Source organism: Dromaius novaehollandiae, chromosome 2 (assembly GCF_036370855.1).
Source record: "Dromaius novaehollandiae isolate bDroNov1 chromosome 2, bDroNov1.hap1, whole genome shotgun sequence".
In the NCBI taxonomy this organism is placed as follows: Eukaryota; Metazoa; Chordata; class Aves; order Casuariiformes; family Dromaiidae; genus Dromaius; species Dromaius novaehollandiae.
In genome coordinates, this window is record NC_088099.1 from 49,935,036 (window position 1) to 49,959,189 (window position 24,154).

The 24,154-nt window shown below is 40.8% G+C and overlaps 1 protein-coding gene across 2 annotated transcripts; it reads left to right on the forward strand.

Annotated features, from left to right (window-relative positions):
• Positions 1 to 39: 39 nt before the first annotated feature.
• On the forward strand, positions 40 to 23,569 carry CTNNB1 (catenin beta 1). 2 transcript variants are annotated; one of them, XM_026094075.2, is made up of 17 exons: positions 40 to 272; positions 14,189 to 14,288; positions 14,648 to 14,708; positions 15,168 to 15,395; positions 15,624 to 15,877; positions 15,966 to 16,204; positions 16,288 to 16,489; positions 16,810 to 16,954; positions 17,409 to 17,512; positions 17,600 to 17,938; positions 18,212 to 18,370; positions 19,394 to 19,513; positions 19,646 to 19,796; positions 19,921 to 20,042; positions 21,460 to 21,520; positions 22,270 to 22,490; positions 22,794 to 23,569. In XM_026094075.2, exons 3-16 carry the CDS (start codon positions 14,696 to 14,698, stop codon positions 22,476 to 22,478), a joined length of 2,346 nt encoding a protein of 781 aa, XP_025949860.1. In that variant the 5' UTR covers positions 40 to 272; positions 14,189 to 14,288; positions 14,648 to 14,695; the 3' UTR covers positions 22,479 to 22,490; positions 22,794 to 23,569. The 2 variants fall into 2 exon arrangements, with proteins under 2 accessions (XP_025949860.1, XP_025949859.1); XM_026094074.2 differs by lacking the exon at positions 14,189 to 14,288.
• The last annotated feature ends 585 nt before the right edge of the window (positions 23,570 to 24,154 follow it).

Genomic DNA, 24,154 nt, shown 5'->3' on the forward strand with positions numbered 1-24,154 from the left:
TAAGAACCGCCTTGTAAGCGACGCCATTTTAAGCCTCTCGCTCGGTTGGGCGGTAGGAGAAGCAGCGGCGCTCGGGGCAAGGGGACTAACACCGCCACCCCGCACGGTCGCCACCTGGGAGGCAGCGGCGGGGGCACCGCCGCCACCGAAGAGCCGAGCGAGGAAGCGGGGAGGAAGAAAAGGAAGGAAAGACGGATCGGACCGGGATCGCCCGGGCGGCAGCAGCAGCAGACGGAGCCCGGGGGGACCCTGCGCTCTCGCCCCCCTGCGACGTTAGTACCACTTTCCGCGGCGGGAACTTGGGGCGAGCCCGGGCCGACCTTCCCCTCGGTGGCCGCCGGGGGGTCCAGGGTGCGGCCGACGCCGAGGCGGGAAGGGCGCGGGGCTGGGGGCGGGGGGCGCTGCCTGGGTGGGAGAGAGGCGGGGGGAGGCAGGAAAGGAGGAGAGGACTCTTGTTTGGGGAGGTCCGGACAGCTGCGTGCTCGCAGGAGGTGGCAGCTGCGGCTCCCGAGGTGTCTCTTGGGAAGCTCGTCCTGGGGCGAGGGGGTAGTTGCACGGGTCTGTGGGAGGAGGTGAGACTCTGCTCCCTGCTGCGTTTGCGGCCGAGGCCAGAGTAGTTTCGCACCGATTTTGTTCTTTTTTTTTTTTTTTTCACCCCCCCCGTCCCCCTTTTTTTGAGGCGGGGGTACTGACTCGCCGGCGGGCTCCAGACCACGGTGGTGATCGAGGAGGGGGAGAGTGAACAGGGGACGGGTTTATCTGTACTCAGCATAACTAACTAATCACGGTCACTGCAGTCAGAGGTAGATAACTAATCTGTTGTCTTGGGGGTTTTCTGTCGTAGTTGCATGCGTGTTTGCTGGAGAGGTTGTGCTCCTTCTGGGTGTCTTCGAAATGAAGCTCCCTGAAGCTGGGAGCAATCACATTAAGTTTTTAACACCCTCGTTACCGGAGTCTTGTAGAGAATGACTTAGGCGGTGTAGAGGCTCCTTTATTGCGGAGGGAAGCGCATACTCGCCGTGGCCGACCGGGGGGAGGGGGGAAGGGAGGCCCTCCAGCCTCCAAACTAAAGCACTTTTGAGCTGTATGAAGCAACTTGCTGTTAATGGAAACTTATTTCTGACTCTGTGGAACAGAGAGCTTCAGGTGTATTTTTCCTCAACAGCTTAGTTGAGCTGTCTTGTGCATGATGAGTTCCTCTTGGGACAGTTTGAAGTCTTAAAAATCTAGCGAAATCTTAAACTCTTATCTAACTAAAACTTGATGTAAGACCTCTTGCAGTCTCTCTTTGACTCTTATTACTTCTGGGAAGAGTTCTTTTGGGAAGAAAACGCAGGCTGTGAAGGCAGTATCAGCAATTTGTAACTATGAATGGTAATGTTAATCTCTGCAATCAGCTACTTTTTCTTGATCTCTTTCTCATGGAGCAGCCATTGTTCTGACACTCTGTATATTCCAGACATCTGTGGTCCTCCCATCCCCCAAAGTATGCAAGTGGTGAATGGAAAGAGGCTGGGCTGGTATGCTGAGGTCGATGGAAGGAAATCAAGGAGGGATTTTAGTAAAACAGGATCTTTGTGCTGAGAATATAGTAAAGGCATAGACTGGAAAATTACCTGGAAGAGTAGCATGGTGTTCTTGATCCTAAGTTCAGACACACTGGAGAGCTACTTTATCAATTATGATTTTGCTCCTGATTGACAAAGCTGCTACTGCAAAGCTTTAAAACAGCACAAAAGACAAAACTCAGGGGTGTCCACTGAGACATGTTATAGTGTGAATTTCAAGTGACTGACAACTCCAGGAACCTAATGTTAATCTTGCACTTTCACTTTTTTATTGGAAGGTGCTGACAGCTGTAGATATCATCTGGCTGTATCAATTGCATGATGGCTAGTGCTGTTGAAAAAGCCTTGTCTGAACATCTAGGTACCCTTATTGAGTGTCTAAATTCAGCTATTGTATATAGAATAATATTAAATGTCTTGCTGTTTTGCAGTTGTTCTAAAGAAATATCCTATTTGCTTAGCTGTTAGTTCGGGTAACTTGAATTTGGGTGTAAACGGATATGCTTGGGAATGTTCATGTTGGTCTGTGTGGCTGCTGCTTAGAGTATCAGGGAGAGATGTAAAAACATGCCAAATGAAAGGACAGCATAAAACAGATTGTAAGAGCAAGGGTTTAGTTTAAGGTAAGGCTTGATCTAAAAGTCAGCTAGTTCTTCAAATTCAGTGTTGTTATATCCTCAGCAAACCAAGCTTCTTTTCTTGCCTAAGTAATAAGTAGGCTGTACTTCTTGCCTGTTATGTAGTTTGCTGCAAACACTGGCATTGTGCTATGGCTATATGGTGTGTCAGTAGTAAATGGTTTATCAAATCTTAGTTGCCCTTCAGACATAAGGTTTTTTTGCAAAATCAATATTGGTCTTTCATGACTTAGCATTACCAAAAGCTTGTATCAAACCCTTCAGAACACTGCAGAAAGTAAATTCAGATGAAAAGAAGAAAAAATGAGTAATACTGCTGGCCTTCTAAAATAATTCAGGGGTATTTTGATGTATGGAGAGGGAAGCAGCAGGAGGGAGACTGGAGAGGCAGCCGTTGTAAGCTTCAGTGTTGTCAAGTCTGAATGTGCTTTCTAAAAACTCATGGATAAAGATGTTTTTGCAAAACTTGTCTGGTATCTAGACTAGTGTACAAATACAGCAGTAATCAAAATCATATATGTTCTTTCAGAGTTAAAGCTGGTAACACAGGGGTTGCCGTGATTGTGCAGTTGGTTGCAGCAAAACTTGTTCTGTGACTTTGGTAGACTGCATACCATGGCAGGAAAATCGAGACTGACCTTACTTATCTTGATGATCATACTTCATGAGGCCTGATAAAAACTTTGAGAAACTATGTAGACAATCAGGATTTGTTTAGCTCTCACAACATGCATTTGCAAGTTGTGAGCCTCCTAACTTGCTGTGTGACAAACTGTGTGGTTAAGTGTAACTTTAGAAATGGCACTGTATTAACACAAAATTCTGCAAGCTCCTTGGCAGGAACTTTTCCATGTGACTCTTCCGGTCTCTTTAGGCAAAGTAACTATCCTGGTGAAAGATGGGCAGGGCAGTGTTGCTGGCTGACTTTCTAGTGAAGTGTTGGAAGAGTTGTTTTGAAGGTACTTTGGTACAAAGCAGTGTATCTGATTATCTGAATTGGTTAACTTGTCAACATAAGGTAACTTGACAGGGGTTAACTTGTAATATCTATTTCTAGCACTTTACTGCAAGGCTTACTTTCTGTAGTTTGTGATCAGACTTTGGCCTGAAAGGGTAATACCTTAATATGCTAGTATTCTATGACCTCTGTTGCCTCTTCTATAAAGAAAGTACCTGGATACACTTTTGCACTGACACTTTCAAGTGAAAGGCAGAAAACCTAAGGATTTTTTTTTTTTAATTTCTGTCTGTACGAAACACCAAATTAATAGTATGAGCAAATAAAACATACCTGTAGCTCAGGTTGGCCTCTCGAATCTGTTTTGATATCAAAGTAGTGTCTCCTATGCTTTCCACTTCTTGAAAAGTGTGGGTACAGAAGTTGCTCAGAAGTCTTGATTGCCAAAGACCTTACTTTTTAACAATATTCTAGGTTGTTTTAGGAAACTAAAACAATGTACATTAGCTAGACTGGTATTACAGAAGTCAGTAAAATACTTGATTTAGGAATAGTAGAGACCTTTGGAGCCTTGATTAAGGAATAAATTAGTTCCTCTAAATACTGGAAGACTTAACCTAACATTCTAGGTTGCTGCTTTAAAAAAGTGTGTCAACTAGTTTGATCTTAAAAAAAAGTGTGTCAACTAGTTTGATCTTAGTGGAGTTGACAAACATAATGCACACTTTAAGCAAATTTGCAGGGACTAGCATTTCTAGACTGACTTACTATGCTAAATAGCAAACTTCTCCAATTTATACAAGTCTAACTCTGCAGCAAGTCTAGCAAACAGTTCTGTATTGTCCTGGCAACAATTCAGGTGCCCTCCAGTGGCCAGAAATCTTAACCTCCTAAAGGTGCTGATAAATACTGTTGCCTTGTCGGTTCGCCTTAGTTAAAAGTGAGTTGAAGGAACATCATAGTTAGTGTCAGACCTCATTAGCATGTTTGTTGCTTGAACAGTACTTTTTGGGCTGTTGGTATGTCTTAATATAAATACATAGTTATTCTGACAGACAGGCTAAGGCAGCCACTACACACTTTCAGATTCATAAGTATTTCATTAGTGTCAGTGCAATTATGACTAATCACTCTGGCTTCTTAAGCCACAGAGATTAATGCTTAGCATCCATATTAGGGGTTGGCTTGCATGATTGCAACCTAAGAAGAAATTAGACTATGGATAGATATTTATCAGAGTGGAAGGGAGATACTTTGCTAAACTGTCACTGTATTAGTGTGGAAACAAATAATCAAGTTCTGCACAGGCAGTAGGAAGGGTAATTCTCTAATGCAGTGGATGTCAGCCTGGTTGTTAGTGATATATGCAATCATGGTAAATGACTGCAGAACCATTAAGTTATCTTTTTTCCCCACTCAGAACTAAGTGGGCAAGGAAGCTTGAGGGTTGGCGGTGCTTTGTTGCCGAACTTGATTACAAAGTGTTTAATGAAAAATGCTGTGTAATATTTGTCTGAGTTCTTATAGGTAGTATCTAAATGGTGATGATGGTGGTACTTTTGTATATGGTGAAGTAAGACTGAAGAATGCTGCTTGATCCTGGCTACTGCCACTGTCTACTACAAACTTTTTTTTTAAGTTAGGGTAGAGACACACAGACCAAAAGCTGCAAATCAGTGCAACTTGATTAGGTGAGTTTTAGCACGAACTAAATGTTAGGCTCGTGTGTAACTGAGAAGGGCAGGAGTATGCAAAATGCAGATAAGAGGTGGTAACTTTCTAGGCTGGTAATAAAACAACTCTTGATGATTTTCCCAGCTGTAAAGACACTCAAACATAACAAATGCTGCATAAAAGCCCTAATCAGAAATGCTTGCTGTTGACCAAAAGACTTCAAATTCAAAGTGAAGCCATTTCTAAACAGAACTGACTAAACTATTCTGAGGTTACTTGTGGGAATTCATGGTGCTTGTTTAGAGGTAGCTTAGTTGGTCTAAACAGTGAGGCCAGTAATTGGATTGATAATGTATTTTACAAACTTAATGCAAATTCATAAACTTAACTGTCATACCAGTCCTTTAATACTAAGCTGCAAACTGTGCTGTTAGAGGATCGATGTGTGCATTACATGGAGGAGAATATTACCTCTGTGCTAAAGCTGGATGTGTAACATCTGGTAAGTAGTTGAAGCGGTTTCTCCCATCTAATCTTAAGTGTTCAGACTATCATCAGTTCCTCCTTTTGGACAGAGGAGGAGGATGCACAGATACTTGTAGCCAATTTTGACTACTATATTAAGTTACAGATCTTGCTAGCATTGCAATATACTTGTCAGTGAAAAGCTCTATTAAACCATCATTCCCAAGCATGAACTGATAGCTTCTTTAAACTTCTTGGTGCTTGAGCACAGCTAGTGCATATAGCTCTTGGAAACAACTAGAGATTCTACAGAATATAAACAGGAATACCCACTGCATCAAGCATAGCTATTTCAGGGGGAAGATCACTTTGACTTTCAAGTTTCCAGATCTTTTCAGGAGCTGCTAATATGCTTTCTCATGATTCTGAATATAAAAGATTACGTTGACAGACCTTTTGCAACTCTTAAATGTGTCTCTAGGTAAAGGGAAAAATAAATGTGGTATGGATCCAACAGATGCAACTTCCATGAACTGACAATATCCAGAGCCATGAAGTTTCACATTCTGCAGTGTATAAGTATGCTTTAAAGTAGCAAAGTTTATGGGGCTGTGCAAAAGTGCAGTCTTTACATCCCATAGTATTCCCAGCCATATGACTTCTCAGCCTGAGGTTCTGATCAGCATCAAAGTTCTGCAGGGCAGCACTGATATCTTAAACTAGCTTAATAGGCAACTGCTACTAAGTAGCTAACTTTTCTGTAAATGTCCTAGCAATATGTAACTTTCATTAAAGCTTCTCTAATATGTCTCTTAAAGAACAAGATACTCTGCATCAAAAGTATTACAGAGCTCTTATGATACTGCCACCTTCATTTTGGGGGACTTCCCAGCAGGCTCTAAAATTTCAAAGTTCATCTCATAGGATGATCTTGCAGGTTAGTACCCAAATGAGCTGTGATACTCTTCTGGTGTGTTATTTTTTGGTAACCTACCTGTTGAGCTTGGTCTGGATTCTGATCCAGGTGAGGTCAGAACCTGGAGTGATTATGTCAAGTGTTTGTTGGCTGACCACGGCTGACAGACCAGTGTTAACTGTTGCTTTATTGAAACTTTTAATGAGTTATTTTTGAACGGGTACTTAAGCCTTAGTACCTGTGAAGACCCTGACTAACTGAACAGGCTGTTAGTGCCTGAAGGCTGTGTTAGTGGCTCACAGTGCTGTCTTAGTGACATTCAAAGCCTGTGGCTGAAAGACTTCGCATCTGGCAGTGAGGCTCCTGAAGCCCATTTCTCATATGTTTTTGATACCTGAACCTCTAGTTAGTGACTAAGGTTGCTCTTCAGTGACAGAATAAAAATACCTTTGTTTTGGGTGGTATTTTGTAGTTAGGATGAGGGGGGAAAAAAAAGGAGGGGGTTCTTGGTTGGGGTGGATCTTAGTGCATGTATTACACTGGTCTGGTCTCAACTGCACTTGGAATTTAATGTGCTGTCACAGTTAATCATTTGACAAGCTGACTGGGGAGTACAATCCCTTACTACCCTCCTGTAGAGGGGAAAGGTAGAGCAGTGGAGTGTTCTGTGTATAAGATCACGATAGAGTGCTCTGATTCTTGGGAAGGTGAAAACTGTTAGAACAGACCCTTACCACTGTGCTGTGGAGTCTTTGAGGTTCCTTCCCTTTCCCTCTGCCATGTGTACCCAATGCTATTTGGATTCACAGATGAGCATTGGGGGTTTTCTTCCTTTGTAAACTCTGCATCTTTCCTTCACTAGGCTTTTCTGGGAAGAATAAATCCTCTTATAATGTGGCTAACCCAGTTTAAGTGTAAAGACTACCAGAGACCCATATTTCAGTTCCATTAAGCAGCTGTAATCATTTTAATTTTTCTTTGAGGAGTCTAACAACAACAAACACTTGCATGTTGTTTGCTTTAGGTAATGAGCATGTGAACAGGAATTCTGTTCTGCATTAATGATATTTAAAGCTTGGAAGCTGCAGCCTGTTAACATTTGAGGAAGGGTCAGTAAAGAAGATACTGTTCAGGTTTCTTAATTTGTAATGTTTAATAGCAGTAATAGATCTAAAGATCTTTATGAACAGCTTCTTTAAGACACTTACTTTTTTTTTGTATTTTCTGGGTTCAGAAGTTGAATTCATTGTGATCTGCTTAGTTAAATCTGAAATAGAATGTACTGCTGTCTACAAGGTATCTTCTACCCTTCTGTAGGCATCAAAATGTATTGTCTGAGTGTATTCTAGCTTGAAAAATGTTGCGTTGGATGGTCTTACTATCACATCTAAACAGAATACTGCATTTTTCCTTACTGGTTGGAGGGAGTGATGTTAAGCAAGTGTCACTTGAAGTGACAAAACTGCTTTGGCCATGAATTAAAGTTTAAGAATGAATCTATTCAGTTGCAATCTAGGATCAGTAAGCTGGATTTCAGAATGCGTGCATGCTGTGCAGGTGAGGTGAAGTTTCTTGTCACTGTTGGTAGCTCTTAATTTTCTGTAATACTGTTGAAATAGTTGAGGCTGCCACATGTTGGTGCAACACTTAAATGCAGAAATGATCCTGTATCTGATGTTATGGCGTTTCTTCTGAGTTGGTAGCAAAGGCTACAGATCAGTGTTTGTACCACCTAACCAGGAAGATGGTGGAAATTTTTTAGAGCTGTGAAAATACAATGTTTTTTCCTTGGCTGTATGGTTCAACTTGTTTTCTTCTGATGTTACATACCTTAACCTACTTCCTTTATGTAGGTAACCTGCAGATGTCATGTAACAAGATATCTTTACCTTATATTAACAGTCAGTTTACTGAAAGCTGAAGGAAGCCTGTTAATAATGTGAACTTTAAATTTTAAATCCTGGGATTAATCAGGTAAACTTCAACTACACTCAGGTTCACTATCTCACAAGCATCTAAGTGCTATATATCTGTGTTTAAAAATTAACTCATGACCCAAAGCTACTATTTGAAAACTAGTCTTCCAATGAGGTCCATAGTGGCTTTGTCCACCCAGGCCCTTAAACTACTGGTATGAGGAGATACTTGAAAAATTTAGCTTTTTAGCTTTTTAATTCAAGAGTCATGTAAAAATGCTTTCGTCATTCTAACGCTGGTTATAACCATTCTGACTTCAAACTAATTGTGCACAAGACTTGCAATTGCATGTAGCAAGAGGAGTGAATCCAGGAGAGTATTCCTAAACTTGTATTATGCACCTTGTTGTGAACTTAGAAGCAAGATTTTTAAAGATGAAGCAAATGAAAAGACAGTTCCTTTCAGAGTTGCCAGAGTGACTGAGGACTGCAAATGCCACTACTTTAAACAAAACCTGGAAATGCTGTTCAATCTCTCTCTTTTGGTGTATGGAATATATTTAAGGAAAACTTGTATTTGATTGTGTTGCCTTTGTACAAGGAAAACAAAATGCTTATAATATGCAAGCTTTAAATGTGAAACTTGTCCATGTTACCTGCTCCCATGTTGAAATAAAGTGTTTTCTATTCATTCTGTGGAACAATTATAAACCAAAACTGTCATTCTCATAGCAAGCTTCTAAAATCCCTTAAGACAAATAAAGCTGAACCTGTACATTCAGGACCTCTTGCTAGTCTTACAAAAGCATGTGGTACATGAAGCACCTCCTAAACTATCTACAAAACATACTTCACTCACAGAGCTTGGTGTAGAAACAAAATTGAATAGTTAACAGACTTGTTTTTGAAATCTACTAACTTTCATATTTTGGGAGGGTGTGGGAGAAGGGACCTTTCCCCTTTGAATAAAAAATAATTGCAGTTTGTACAGCTCTATTTGAGAATAGATTTCTGGTGGTAAAACCTCTTGTACTTCCTTAGCCTGTGAAGCTACTAAAGAAAATGCCCTGGAGGCCTCAATTTAGGAAATCAAAGGACAATCTTTAAATTCCCAGGATATTTTCCTTCTTACCCTGCAACTAAAAAGATTGAAGTTGGGAGCTGGATGCAGATACCCCAGATCATTTTCCACAAGTCCTAGCCTTGCCTTCATCTGGTCATAAGCCATCTATAAATCAGTTTTTAGAGGTCACCTGTAACGTCCTTCTCCCTTTCAAAAAACTGATAAACAGAGTTCTTTCTTTTCTTCCTTTAAAGTACTGATGCCTACCTCAACCTTTCTGAGCTCTTTGTTAATTGGCTTAGTGCTATTACTAATGAATAGTAAATGCCCATCTTGGATTTTTTTTCTTTTTTAACTAAAAGTAGTAGAAATAGGTCTGCCTTTTGGAAGATGCTTAGACCTATAGAGTAGGTAAGACTGAGGATTCCTGAAGGAGATAAGGTCAACCACTGATCTCTGAAAGAAAGCTTACATACCATGAAAGCTTCTGTGATAGGTCCAGTAGTTACTAGTACTATCTTGCTCTGAGAATTGCCTTCTCCCTGTCCTTGGTTTCCCTTTCTGGAAAACAGAACAGCCACTTCCAGGATAAGATGATAGGAATTTTTTATTAAAAATTCATAACTGAATTATTTCCCTCATTTCCTCCTTAAAAGTAAGGTTAACTAGGAAGTTTCTGCTGCATTAAGTTCTTAATTTCTGTCCCTGGGTCACAGAAATCAGTGCTATGGTTAACTCATGCTATTGGTTGTGGGACTGATGATGCTGGTACACTTTGGCTGCTAACTCTTCACTTTGCAAAGACTAATATGAAACAAGACTAGTTGCTTGTCAATTTTGTGCTTGTACTTGAAGAGGAGAAATTTAAAATTGCTGGCAACAGTGGTGGGCATGCTCCTCTGATCAGAAAACTGGAAGGAAGGGAGGAAAGAATTTTTATCTTTAATCTAGAATAAAAGGTTGATGCAAAAGTAGATCCAAAGAATGCTTCCAATAATGCTTCAAGTAACGCCTTGCTAGCGGTTGCAACAACTTCTGAACGCTTAAAGAAAACTAGTTGCCACTGCATGTTTTTCTCTTCTCCACTTCTGTGTGCCATCTGTGTTTTTAACTGCAGTAACTTCATGACAAGATTAAAATCTGCATGTTCTAAGTAAGGAAATGCTAGTGTCATTCAGTACAGGTGGTTAAGGATGCAGTAACTTGGCCTGTCCTAGATAAGATGCAGCCAGAGTCCAAGTGACTGTATCTTGAGCTCATGTCAATACAGCTTTTCATGTAAACATGGTCAATGGACATGTTCCCTTTAAGTGGATTACAGTGATTGGGATGTGTCAATCTTCCTTTCTGATACCGCTTTCAAGCAAAAGGTTTCTGGAAGAATTTCCAGCGTTGGCATTTGACTTACCTTATCAGGTCTGTCGGGCATAATCTGAATGAATCTTAACAACGATTTTCTGTTAAGGATGTTTTAGACAACCTTGAAAGAAAGCGGACGATTCTATTTAATATAAGCTCTGTATATGGGCTGTTTCATAGGCTAACATCTTGGCTTAACTGATAATGAAGAGGGTTTATCATACATTTAAAAAATAATTAAAAACCCTGCAGCAGAGATGCAAATGTTCTGTATTGTCTTGATGTAGCAGGCAGATAAATGTCAGGTTGGAATTCACCCCTCAACAAGCTGTTTTCCTGGTTTTCAGTCTGTGAGACAGCAGAAGTAAATAATTCACTGTACCCTATATCCAAATGGAGTCTTACAACTTTAGAAAGAAAATTATCTAGGTTTTACTGAAGCTGTTCAGAACTATTCTTCACATTTGAGAAATGCTATAGGTTTGCTGATCTACTTGATAATATGCCTAACTCTTCTCCAAAACTAGAAGTTAGTGCATGAGTTTTATTCATCGTTAAAATATTGCTCTCTTCGTTTTGAAAACCAGGGAATTTGAATCACTTTTGTAGTGCATCTGAGTAGCTCAAGCCTGTTAAGCTTACAAAACCATTTTTCTGAGTTTTTTAAAAAGATTTCAAATAGAAGAGTGGGACTGATGGTACACGGTGCAATGTTTGTATTGCCTTTCATATAAGGAGTTTAATATTAACAAAAGAATCCTCCAGTAAAAAACAAAGCTGATTATGCTTGCTTAACAAGTGGATATTGTCGTGGGGAAGATTTTTAAGAGGTTAACAGTCCCATAACTCTTGGCAGTACATCCAGATGGTTTTTTAGGTGACATCACATTTATCAAAACTCAGACTTGAATTCTGAGCACCAGGTAGTCTTAAACATGGTGAGGCTTACAGAAGCTTGCTGTTTTACTTAAGTTTCTCAGGTGTACTGAATCCTTTTCTCTTGCTGATGGCTAAGATCTGTGTATTACTGACCTTGATAATGTAACATAACTAGTTGCGTGTCCTCAATAAATACTAGCTTGAATGAGAGCTGGATTTAAAGAAGCTGGCATATGCTTCATGTTTGGATAGTGCAAGCTTAATTATCTTAGTAAGGTGGGTGTGGTGTTTTGTGTCTATCCCTCATGCCTTTCTTATAAGGGCATGTATTGATTTGGCTTCTGTCAGGGAAGTAATAGCACAAACATCTGTACCTGCTTTGGGGTTGTTGCTCCCTTTGTCAGAGTTGTAACTGGGCTCAATTTACCCCTCTGTAAAATGAGAAGAGAACTGGAAGGAAAATATGGGAGAGTGTTCAGTTATGGAAACCCTAAAAACAAACTTAACATACCCCTTTTCCCTGGGTATCTTTAGTCTGAAGTTATTTTGAACTCTGAGGATTAAAAGCAATTTCCCATTTAAATCAAAAATGCTAGGTGGAACTGCTGTGGCGTTTTTTTTTTCTTTTGTTTTATTACAGTTCTATGAAATGCAGTCTAAAAAGCTAGAAACCTTGAGGTGCAGCTAACAGGCTGATTTAAGGTCAGCATTTCCATGTTAGACTGAATATTTCTGATTGTGATAATACAGTTTTCAGCACATATTGAACACTTACTTCAGTATGCTTAATTGCTAACATGTTGTTGCAGTGCAGTAGCTAGCCTTGTCTCTTGGGTTGTAGGACTGGTACAGCTACTCATTCTAATTACTTTAGGCTGCTGAAAGTGAAACCACCATTTCAGAGTGCAGTTGCTCTAAGCCAACTGCCTTCACTCATGCAGAACTTGACAGTGGAAGGAGGTGGTGTACGTTGTTACCAAATCCCCTATTGCATATTTGAATCTAAGGTAGTAGTAAATATCTCAGAACATAATCAGTGCTCTTGACTGGTACAGCTACCAGTATGTTAACTTCTGAACTAATATGGTGATGGGTTTCTATCAGTAGTGCCTTGCTAGGAGAAGGCAAAAAAGATTACAAAAAAAAATAGAGCTGCTTTTGTGCTAAGCGTATTGCTAATTGAGTATAGTGGCTAGATGTTGCCACAGTTTGATATTGGAAAATTGCATTTAATTGAAAAGATTATTGGTTAAAGAATACATTCCTGGGCATCTGACTTACAGTGGGGACTAGGGGAAACAAAGATACTAATTTTAACCTTTAATGCTATTCCACTTTTTGCTGTTTGGAAGGTGTTAGTGGGGCTGACAAAGTAATGCATAAAGCCTACAAGGAGCTACCTAGATTGTGTATAAGTACTTCCTCCAACTTAGCCAATCAGGAAAATTTATGCATTAATTTTGAACCTGACAGCATGACTTAGTCTCTTCTTCGCCTTACCACTGTTCACGCTAGATTCTTAACAGCAAGTTGGAATAATATTTTGCAGCGTTCAAAGGACTGGAAAAACATGATGGTATTGTCAGTGCTCTAATTGCAGTATGCATCCTCTGTGCAGAACGTGAGCAATAGTCTGAACTGGCCAGTCTCCAGGCTGTGGGATAGGACCAGTTTAGGTAGCAAGCATTTCCAACTGCATAGCTTACTGTATATCTCATCACGTTTAGTGCTGTTTATCTGCTACAGATGCAAATCTACTGTCCATTTTAAAAGAGCAAGGAAAGGGTTGCTACGGAAAGTGGTAGGAGCACGGAGTCGGACAGCGCTGGCATTTGTGCAGCCAAGTAATGAGTTTGATCAGAAACTGCTGAGGTATTCTGCAGCTGACCCTGAGACAGCAAAATGTAAGCTTGCCTCAGAGTTGCCTATTCTATTCAGCAAGAACCCTAAAACTGCCGGCCTGACTTCTGTTTCATTATGGCTTTCTATAGCTACTCCTGAAGGAAACACTTAAACTGTGAAGCTGTGTCTTTACACAAGTATGGTGTCAAATGGACTTGGTTTTCCTGACATACTATTTCAAACCTGTCCTTTAAAGAGATTAGTGACTTGCCTTTACTTCATTGTCCAGGAATGTTTTGATCAGCATAGCTGTAACACCTAACGGCATGTCGAAAGCTGATTGCTGGAAGAGATGGTTTTGCTCACTGCACTAGTTACCACTACAAATATTTCTGCTTGGTTAGTGCCTGGAATAGGCTGTCACCAGCACTGTGTTTGTTCTGAAAACAGTGTTGGACTGCAGGGGGACAGGGAACAAAGGTAATAAATGGAAATCCAACAGCTATGACTGACCTACTGTGAAGCTGCTGCCTTGAGTTTCTATTTCCAGGTTAGTGAGGAAACAGGTGTAGATTTATGGTACGAATACTCCTGTACTGCTTGGTGATACCACGTGGAAGCGCATACTGAGGAGTTTGATGTGGCAGTTAATAATATTTCAGCCCCCCGCACTTAATTATCTTGGCTTTCGGTGGGGGGGGGGGGGGGGGAGGGAGAGCAACTTTGATGACTTAATATGTGCTACTAAAAGAGAATATTTGTTTCCAAGGCTGGTTCAACTTAGTTTTGTGTAGCAATCAGTGTATCTTCTTGTGGTACAGGAAAGGAGTAAAGGAGGTTCAATTGTAAAGCTTTTGATAGTCTTTGTACCATTGAAATAATAGTAGCTTGCCTTGAATTGTCATTTCAGGTTTCTTCACAAAATCTTCATTGGAGCCTTGTATCAAGCCGTTTTCCTAGTCTTAGAGGGCCACTGAACTGCTCTGCTGTCTTATGAGGAGAAAGAGCAGGTCTGGCATTTAGCTCTTGTCTGTGCAGCACGTCTAAAGCTTTGGAATCTAATGTTAGACTTCGTTTTACCCAAGGATAGAGAAGTCAAAACTGGCTCCATTGTGGTCAGTCTTCAGTTCTTTTTCTCTTGCATTTTTAAGAGGCAATTCATATACATGCATACAATCTGCCAGGAAAAGTCTATGTGAAACATCTGGTTTTTCTGCTCCTCTGTCCATGGGAGTTTGCTAATAGGCATCAATTACACTCTCAATGTTAGTGAAATGGCAAGCTGTGCTAAGCCTTAGTTTGTGGTTCTGGTGTTCTAATTTGAAACCCTGATGAGCATTCAGTAAGTTTTAAACTTGTTCTTTTTTAGGATCTCTGAAAGGTAACAGGAAAGAGTTCTGGGAGCACAGGAAGGAACATGGCAACTCAAGGTATATAATGCATCACACTTTCTTTTACTAGAACGTAGCAGTGTTAAGCTGGCTACAGGTCCTTATTTGCCTTTGTGAAAATCATTTTGAATTGGATAATGTCTGTTCTACTACAGTAATGAATGTCCCACTACTGAAACTCAAACCTGCACACAGGTTTGTCATCTTCACTGTATTCAAGTGATACAAAATGTTTTAAGTACGGAAGGGGAACCTTTAGGCAGTACAAGCCAAGACAATCACAGTAACCTACCTGCTGGTGAGGTTTGTAGATGTCTGTATTGTTGCAGGATAATGCCTCAGATTAAAACTGCTGTCTCACTCACAGTGCTCCTTCTGCTGGATTGAGATGGTTGTTTATAACAGTTTATTTTCATTTAAAATCTGTGTCATCTCTTGAGGGGCTATTATGTGCTGGAGTAATTCTGAACTTAATCGTTCAACAATGATTTCTTACAGCTGACTTGATGGAGTTGGATATGGCAATGGAGCCAGACAGAAAAGCAGCAGTCAGTCATTGGCAGCAACAGTCATATCTGGACTCTGGTATCCATTCTGGTGCCACAACAACTGCTCCCTCCTTGAGTGGCAAGGGAAATCCTGAAGAGGAAGATGTGGACACAACACAAGTCCTGTATGAGTGGGAGCAGGGATTCTCTCAGTCCTTTACCCAGGAACAGGTTGCTGGTATGTCCTTCTCTATTACACTGGTTTGTTTAAACATGCTCAACTTACCATGACATTATTAACATCATTATAACATAACATTATTATCATAACTTTAACATAAGCTTAACTTATCATATAGGCAACCCTGGTTTTGCTGACACACAAACCTAAATACTGAGTTATTACTAATATAGAAGATAAGCTTCCTATTTCTAGCAAGAAGTGAAGACTCATCTTGTTTTTCAGATATTGATGGCCAGTATGCGATGACTAGAGCTCAGAGAGTACGTGCCGCTATGTTTCCTGAAACACTGGATGAAGGAATGCAAATCCCATCCACACAGTTCGATGCTGCTCATCCAACTAATGTGCAGCGCTTGGCTGAGCCATCCCAGATGTTAAAACATGCTGTTGTTAATTTGATAAACTACCAAGATGATGCTGAACTTGCAACTCGTGCAATCCCTGAACTGACCAAACTGTTGAATGATGAGGACCAGGTATGTATGGATCTTACCTCATGTAGCCTGTTTGTGGGGCCTCTTTAATGACCTTAAAACTAAAAGTTTGCTTCAAAAATTTCTTTAGGTGGTGGTGAACAAGGCTGCAGTTATGGTTCATCAGTTATCCAAGAAGGAAGCATCTCGCCATGCTATTATGAGGTCTCCTCAAATGGTATCTGCTATTGTGCGTACCATGCAGAATACGAATGACGTAGAAACAGCCCGTTGTACTGCAGGTACACTACACAATCTCTCACATCACCGTGAAGGCTTGTTGGCTATCTTCAAATCAGGAGGCATCCCTGCTTTGGTTAAAATGCTCGGGTATGTGGACTGATGAGAGAGTACTTGTGGTTTTTAGTCTGTTCAGGTAGGTGTAGGTACTCACTAGATTTTTGCTTTTGTAGGTCCCCAGTGGACTCTGTGCTGTTCTATGCCATCACGACTCTTCATAATCTCCTGTTGCATCAGGAAGGAGCCAAAATGGCTGTACGTCTAGCTGGTGGGCTGCAGAAAATGGTCGCCTTGCTTAACAAGACAAATGTTAAATTCTTGGCCATCACAACAGATTGCCTTCAGATTTTAGCCTATGGCAATCAAGAAAGTAAGGTAAGTGCCTCAGGTCTTGAAGCACTTCTGTGCTGTGAATGGCCTGTCAGTTCCTCTGTACTGAGCTCCATATTCTGAATCCTCAGCGGTGTGAGGCTTTTGCCAGTCAGTCCCAACCTTGCTAAGAGGTGAGGGATGCTATTTTGTGGATACACAGTCTTGTTTATAACAAGATTGCAAGACTTACGTACCTGACCAGTAGAAGATGTGAACAGTCATGTTAGAGATCCATAACATACGGATACAAGCTAGGAACAGTTACTGCTTACTCATATGCACAGGAGGTGACAGAGAAGTGTTATGTTTTTGCTCTCTTTCAGCTGATTATTCTGGCAAGTGGTGGGCCCCAGGCTCTAGTAAACATAATGAGGACCTATACGTACGAGAAACTATTGTGGACCACAAGTAGGGTGCTGAAGGTGCTGTCAGTCTGCTCCAGCAACAAACCTGCTATTGTTGAGGCTGGTAAGTGGTTTACTTAAAAAGCTATACTGTACTTCAGGGTCAGTACATTCAACACAAGAACAGAAGCTGCCAGCATCAAAAGCTGAACTCAGATTGGTCCTTCAGTCCATAACTAGTTTTGGGAGGCCTGTAGTATACAAAAATCTAAAAGGCAGTCTGTTTTTAGTAAGTCTACCGTGTTATTAGCTGGGTGCCTTTGCGGCTTAGCAGCTGAGCATCGTTAGACTTGTCCCGTTAGAATATGCATACCTTTAGAAGGTCTTCAGCATCACAAAAAGAATCTCAGCTTCTTTATTAGATGTAATAAAGTGTTTTAGGGCCTAGCCATATTAGGGTACTAACGCCAGGAAGGAACCATAACCTCATGAGCTATGCACTCTGATTTTAAAGAGAAGAGTACTGTTCACAACATCAGCATCTAAGTAATGGGTGTCAATACTGTACTGTCTTCTAGGTGGGATGCAAGCTTTGGGACTGCACCTTACAGATCCAAGCCAACGTCTTGTCCAGAACTGTCTCTGGACTCTGAGAAATCTGTCAGATGCTGCAACCAAGCAGGTAGGTGGCCCTTCTAAGGAATTGGGATCAAAAGCCACAATAGTGCAAGAGGAGAGAGGCTAAATTTTCTTCCCTCTTCCTTTACAGGAGGGAATGGAAGGCCTTCTAGGAACTCTTGTTCAGCTTTTAGGATCAGATGATATCAATGTTGTAACTTGTGCTGCTGGTATCCTTTCTAACCTTACTTGCAACAATTACAAGAACAAGATGATGGTGTGCCAAGTTGGTGGCATCGAGGCTCTTGTGCGCACAGTTCTTCGGGCTGGAGACAGGGAAGACATCACAGAACCCGCTATCTGTGCGCTCCGTCACCTCACAAGCAGACATCAAGAAGCTGAGATGGCTCAGAATGCAGTACGTCTCCATTACGGACTCCCAGTGGTGGTTAAACTCTTGCACCCGCCCTCACACTGGCCTTTGATCAAGGTAAATAATAGCTTTCAGTACTGCAAACTGCTGGCTTTTTAAGGTAACAGCAGACTTCCATCTTAAGTGTGAAAAATGCTTTTTTCCAAAGTGTTGGTGAATGTAACTTGAGTGATGGGAAAGTTACTTCAGTTGAGCAGCTTCAGGTTACCTCTAACAGGGGTTCAACTGTTCAGGCCTAACTGATTTTTTTTAAAAAAAAGGAAAAAAAACAACACTAATAATAAGCATCCCTCATGCTCCTTTATTCTTCATCCCCCTTATGACCTGCAGGCTACTGTTGGTCTGATCCGCAATCTTGCTCTCTGTCCTGCAAACCATGCCCCGCTGCGCGAACAAGGTGCTATTCCAAGGTTAGTTCAGTTGCTGGTTAGAGCACACCAAGATACCCAGCGACGTACTTCTATGGGAGGAACACAACAGCAGTTTGTGGTAAGTGGCTGCCATTAACTAAAGTCAGATGTGAAACTTTTCTCTAAAACTCCTCAGTCTGTATCTGCTATGTAGTTTGGTCTAAATAGCTGTTGTCCTAACGTTTGCTGTAATTCATGTTTTTCTGTTGGCGTACTGATAATTCTGCCTTGGCAGACCTGAGGCATTTCTAAAGCAAAACAAAGTGAAAACGAACTTGGATCTTATTTTAATGAGAACCTCTTGAACACTTAACATTAAATATTTGGTGAATCTAGTAGATCCGAGTAACACTGGTTTTGCCTACTCTGAAAAGGGAAATAGTTCGCTACCAGGAAACTAGAACAATCACATCCTTACTGGAACCAAGGATTTAGGAATGCTATCACAGCTTAATGTTAATCTTCAAGGGTGTCTAGAGTCATAAAAATACTGAGAAATTGTACAGGCTCCATACTCGTTACCATGTTTAGATACCAGGTTGGTGTGGTATAATCAACCTCAATTTTTTTCCCCAGTTAAACACCTTAACAAAAGGGAAGTTGCCTTAGCATGAACAAATAGAAGTGGTATCTACTAGTACAGGAGTCTCCTTAACACTTGCAGAGGCAAGAGGGGCCTCTTCATTACTGATTACCACTGTTTCAAACTTAGTAAACTGCCACACTGTCCAATTATTCAGCTTTGGCGGGGGGGGGAAGCTAGTGTTGCTAGACATTTAAGTTTATAATGAACTATATAAAAATGAGAACTTTAGGCATATCTTCCCTGCGATGCTTCCCCTTCTTTTTTGGAATCTGAATTTAGTTGGGTAAACAAGACCAACTCTTTTAATGGGGATGTAAGCTTCTAAGCCAGGGATAAACAGTGGATATGAGCCCTGTTGGGCAGGGATGTTTGTGCAGGGGCCAAGTTTGGTTGGTTAGTTGACAAGGTGGTACTAAAGTGTGGATCAGCTTTTTAGCAGTCTTTTCAGAAGACAGCACTCAGTATCTCAACTTCTTAAAAAAAAAAAAAAAAAAAAAATTTTCTTTCCCTTACTAGGAGGGTGTGCGGATGGAAGAAATTGTTGAGGGCTGCACTGGAGCTCTGCATATTCTTGCACGTGATGTTCATAATCGAATTGTAATCAGGGGTCTAAATACCATTCCACTATTTGTGCAGGTAAGCAAGAGATCAAGAAAATGTAGTAGTACATATTGAAAAGGTTGTAAAATGACACTTATGTTTGTTTGGTAGAATTGCTAAGTCAAATTGTGCTGAAGAGCTAAAGAAACTCTTATGTTTCGGTTGCAGTTATTGTACTCTCCAATTGAGAATATCCAGAGAGTAGCTGCAGGTGTACTTTGTGAACTGGCTCAAGACAAGGAAGCAGCTGAAGCAATCGAAGCTGAAGGAGCAACTGCCCCTTTAACAGAACTGCTCCATTCTAGGAATGAGGGTGTTGGTAAGTGAACATTTCTTTAAAAAAAAAAAAAAAAAAAAAAAAAAAAGACAACCTTTTTTTTTTTTTTTTTTAATGTTTGGATAGAAAACTTGACTGCTACTAAACTTGCTCTTTATTTCAATAGCAACATATGCAGCTGCAGTGCTGTTCAGAATGTCTGAGGACAAACCACAAGACTACAAGAAGAGACTTTCTGTTGAACTGACAAGCTCTCTGTTCCGGACTGAGCCAATGGCTTGGAACGAGGTGAGTTGCATCTTTGTATCAACTATTCCCTGGGGAGAACTGTGCTTCCAAGCCCTCCCTCCTTGTAGTGGAGTGTAGATGCCTCCACTAATACAGGTTCAGCTTTACATGTGGTTGTAGCTTCTGTACTCTCCACATGTTCAGGTTCTGTGAACCTGTGCTTTTAGACCTCCAGAAAATGATACAGGCTTGATGTATGTACTCTTGCTGTAGGACAAGACTTTATATATAGAGCGGTGAGGCTGAGCGTTTTGGGAATCCATTGCATAGTGGAGGAAAACTTGGCAGAAATAGAGTTCCTGAAGCGTACAGACTTGTTTGAGCCAGCAGATGTTCTTGTGCTTCCCTTGCAGATAGGAAAAGTCCGTTCTCTTCTGCTCCTAAAGCATGTAATTTTCATTTTGCTCATTAGAGCAAAGCCATATAGAAGAACATCATATGTCTCTGCTGCCTTACATTTCTGAGGACCGCTCTGGAATGATCTCTAGGAATTTCGACCAGTTTTTGTGGATTGTCCAAACCTGATGAGCTCTAAATGCAAAAACTGAGGCATGAGAGATTTGAGGGAAGCATAAATACAAATGTGCTCAGTGAGGCTTCCTTCAGGCAAACCATGTAGCTTGGGGTGGGCATGCAACTTGTGTTCTCCTTAGGATTAAGCTCTCTCATTTGAAAATATTTGCAGGCTGATTACCATGTATTGCCTTTTTTGATGCTTAAAGGGCTCTAAAGTGAACAGAGTTTGAAAAAAAATTGTGTGCATAGGGTAGAGGGAAGGTTTCACTAAGTTTCTTCTTTCCCTTAGAGTCTAAAGTTTCAGGAGCCTAGTTTGCTCCGTATGTACTTACAGTACAGTAAGGAGGGACTTACAGGACAGTAGTCTTTGATTTGTACTAGTTCAGTGCTTACCTTTCTATTTTCCTAAAGTCTGTATCTGTCTACCCCAGTAATGTGAAAAACAGCTAAAATGGGATATCTCTTTTGGATCAAAGTCATGTAGTTATGTTGCAGATACACAGTTCTGTAATTGGACAAACTTGGGGAGGTCCATTCAAAACTATTCAGTGCTATATTGCTGGCTCAGGAGTCTCTGAACAGCTGACTTGCAAAGGTTGGGCAGGTAGAGCAGAGGAGGAGTGTTCGTAGACCTGCTGTGTCTTATTTGTTCCCAAACATGAACCTCCTTCCAGTGAGCGATGGATTACTGCGCCTAAATCTGTCTGTTACGTAATGGATGCAGATGCTTGGGTCAGAAGGCATTTTCATGTTCACATAAGTACCATGCTGCAGTGCTCACTGCAGAAGAGTTGCTAAAAGTGGGTTTTGGGCAAGCTTTAAAACTTCTCAAACTCTAAATTACTAATGTTGCCCCAAAGACCTGATGCTAAATGTTTTGTAATTTTTTCTGCACCTCTAGACAGCAGATCTTGGACTTGATATTGGTGCCCAGGGAGAACCTCTTGGATACCGCGCAGATGGTATGTCTGTTCCATTCCCCTTGACTAAACTTAAGTTGGATGAAGTCAAGTCATAGACTTTAAAGGGGAACCACAAATGAGTGAAGAGTGAATCACTCTTCAGCAAGATACTGCAAACTGACAGGCAGATGGGGAGCTGCTGGTTTAAATAACCAGTTTCTTCAGCAGCATTGACTGTATTGAAATGGGAGCTGTATGAACATGCAAAACTGGTTTCACTTGTCTGAGTCTTGTGAGAGCATCTCCCACTGAGCTGTTGTTTCCAGAAATCTTTTAAATCCTTTATAAATGGGCTTGACAATTCCAAAAGTGCATTTTTTCTTTAAAACTAATCCTAATACTTGAATGTATTAGTCCATAAATGTCTGTAGACTTGAACTCAAACCTATCCCTAAGGATCTGAAGCTATTTTGGGTAGTCTTTCAGACGCAAGTCTACAGTCGTGGAGGCTGGTTTTGCTGCAGTATTGTTGAATTTTAGTATTGTTTATTATGCAGACTAATGGCTTGGCTGGAATCTGCTTGTGCTTCTGACTGAAGTGTGCTTTGTCTGCAGAATCACACTTGGAAGGCTGTCTCAAACAACGGAATAGCCATTGGGGCAGGCAAAAGATTTTGAACTTGGCTGAACTAGGAAAAAGAAATTAGATGGCTACAAAGATCTCACACACTTATACTTGCAGCTTCTGATGCATCTAACATCTGTTAACATTGTGCTTTTTTTCCCTCTGCCACCTTTAACTTTCTTAGATCCTAGCTACCGTTCTTTCCACTCTGGCGGATACGGTCAGGATGCCTTGGGTATGGACCCTATGATGGAACATGAAATGGGTGGCCACCACCCTGGTGCTGACTACCCAGTTGATGGTCTGCCAGATCTTGGCCATGCCCAGGACCTTATGGATGGGCTGCCTCCAGGTGACAGTAATCAGTTGGCCTGGTTCGATACTGACCTGTAAATCATCCTTTAGGTAAGAAGCTCAAACCTTGAATTTAAAAAAAGAAAAAAAGAAGAAAAAAAAAAAAAAGAAAAACAGATTAATGGACTGAGGACTTGGTTGGCAGGGAGGGAATGGCTTAAATGGGTCCCAGTTTGCAAGAACACTGAATAAATGCTCTGGAAATGTGTGATCAGTACACTCCAAACTGACTTCTGCCATGAAGTGTGGAAGTAATTAACTGTAGTGTCTTGTGCACCAGCTTCGTGCAGTCTTGATATATAAAAAATAACCATTTACGCAAGAACACTGACACCTTTTTTCTTCTCTCTGCAGCTGTATCATCTGAATGAACTTGCATTGATTGGCCTGTAGAGTTGCTGAGAGGGCTCGAGGGGTGGGCTAGTATCTCAGAAAGTGCCTGACACACTAACCAAGCTGAGTTTCCTATGGGAACAATTGAAGTAAACTTTTTGTTCTGGTCCTTTTTGGTCGAGGAGTAATAATACAAATGGATTTTGGGAGTGATTCAAGAAATGAAGAATGCACAAGAATGAACTGCAAGATGGAATTTATCAAACCCTAGCCTTGCTTGTTAAAAATTTATTATTTTTTTTAAATCTCTGTAATGGTACTGACCTTGCTTGCTTTGAAAGTAGCCTTTCTTTTTGCCGTAATTATTGTTAGTTTTTTTTAAAGTCTCTTGTAGTATTAAGTTATAGTGAATATGCTACAGCAGTTTCTAATTTTTAAGGATTGAGTAAAGATGTAGAACACTAATTCATAATCGCTCTAATTGTATCCTGAATAAAGTGTAACATTGTGTAGCCTTTTTGTATAAAAAAAACTAGACAAATAGAAATGGTCCAATTAGTTTCCTTTTTAATATGCTTAAAATAAGCAGGTGGATCTATTTCATGTTTTTGATCAAAAACTTTATCTGGGATATGTCTGGGTAGGGGCCAGTAAGAACTGTTTATTTGGAACCTTGTATTGGACAGTTTACCAGTTGCCTTTTATCCCAAAGTTATTGTAGCCTGCTGTGATACAGATGCTTCATGAGAAAAATGCAGTTATAAAATGGTTCAAAATTAAAGTAAACTTTTAATTCACTCTGTGTCAAATTATTTCAGATTGTAAAGTGTATTTGCATGTTTACAGTTTTCTGAAAGTTGTCCTGCAATTGCAGAACAACTTTAGTACTTCAGACGAGGGGACCAAGGACCCACTAAGGAATGCTCATCCTTTGCAGTGCAGAGTCCAAATGCCATGATGTAGTTCTTCCCCCTTGAACTGATGATGCTCTGCTAAGGCTGGTTCCCCAGTATTGGGTCAGGTCTAGCCTGACCTGAGGCAACTGCACATAGTGATTGACATGTATTAACTTCTGGACTTGAAAAAAGTGAAGACAACACATTAGTTCAGGTCTGTTAGCAGTTCAGAAATGCACTTGCAGCAGGGCCGGATGAAGGTCCTTTAAGAACTGTCAGTGGGTCCAATAGCTTAAACCCATTTTCAGGTGTCCTCAGTCTTCAGTGTGTGTGTGTGTAACTCTCTTTGTGTTGAGGCAGCATCTATATAGATGAAAGCAGGGAATGTAGTTCTTAAATTACTGGTAACTTTTCGTGTGTGTTCATCTGCACTGAACAGCTGTCCTTACCCTCTGGCCTCTGCCCAGAGCACATGATGCTTTGCAG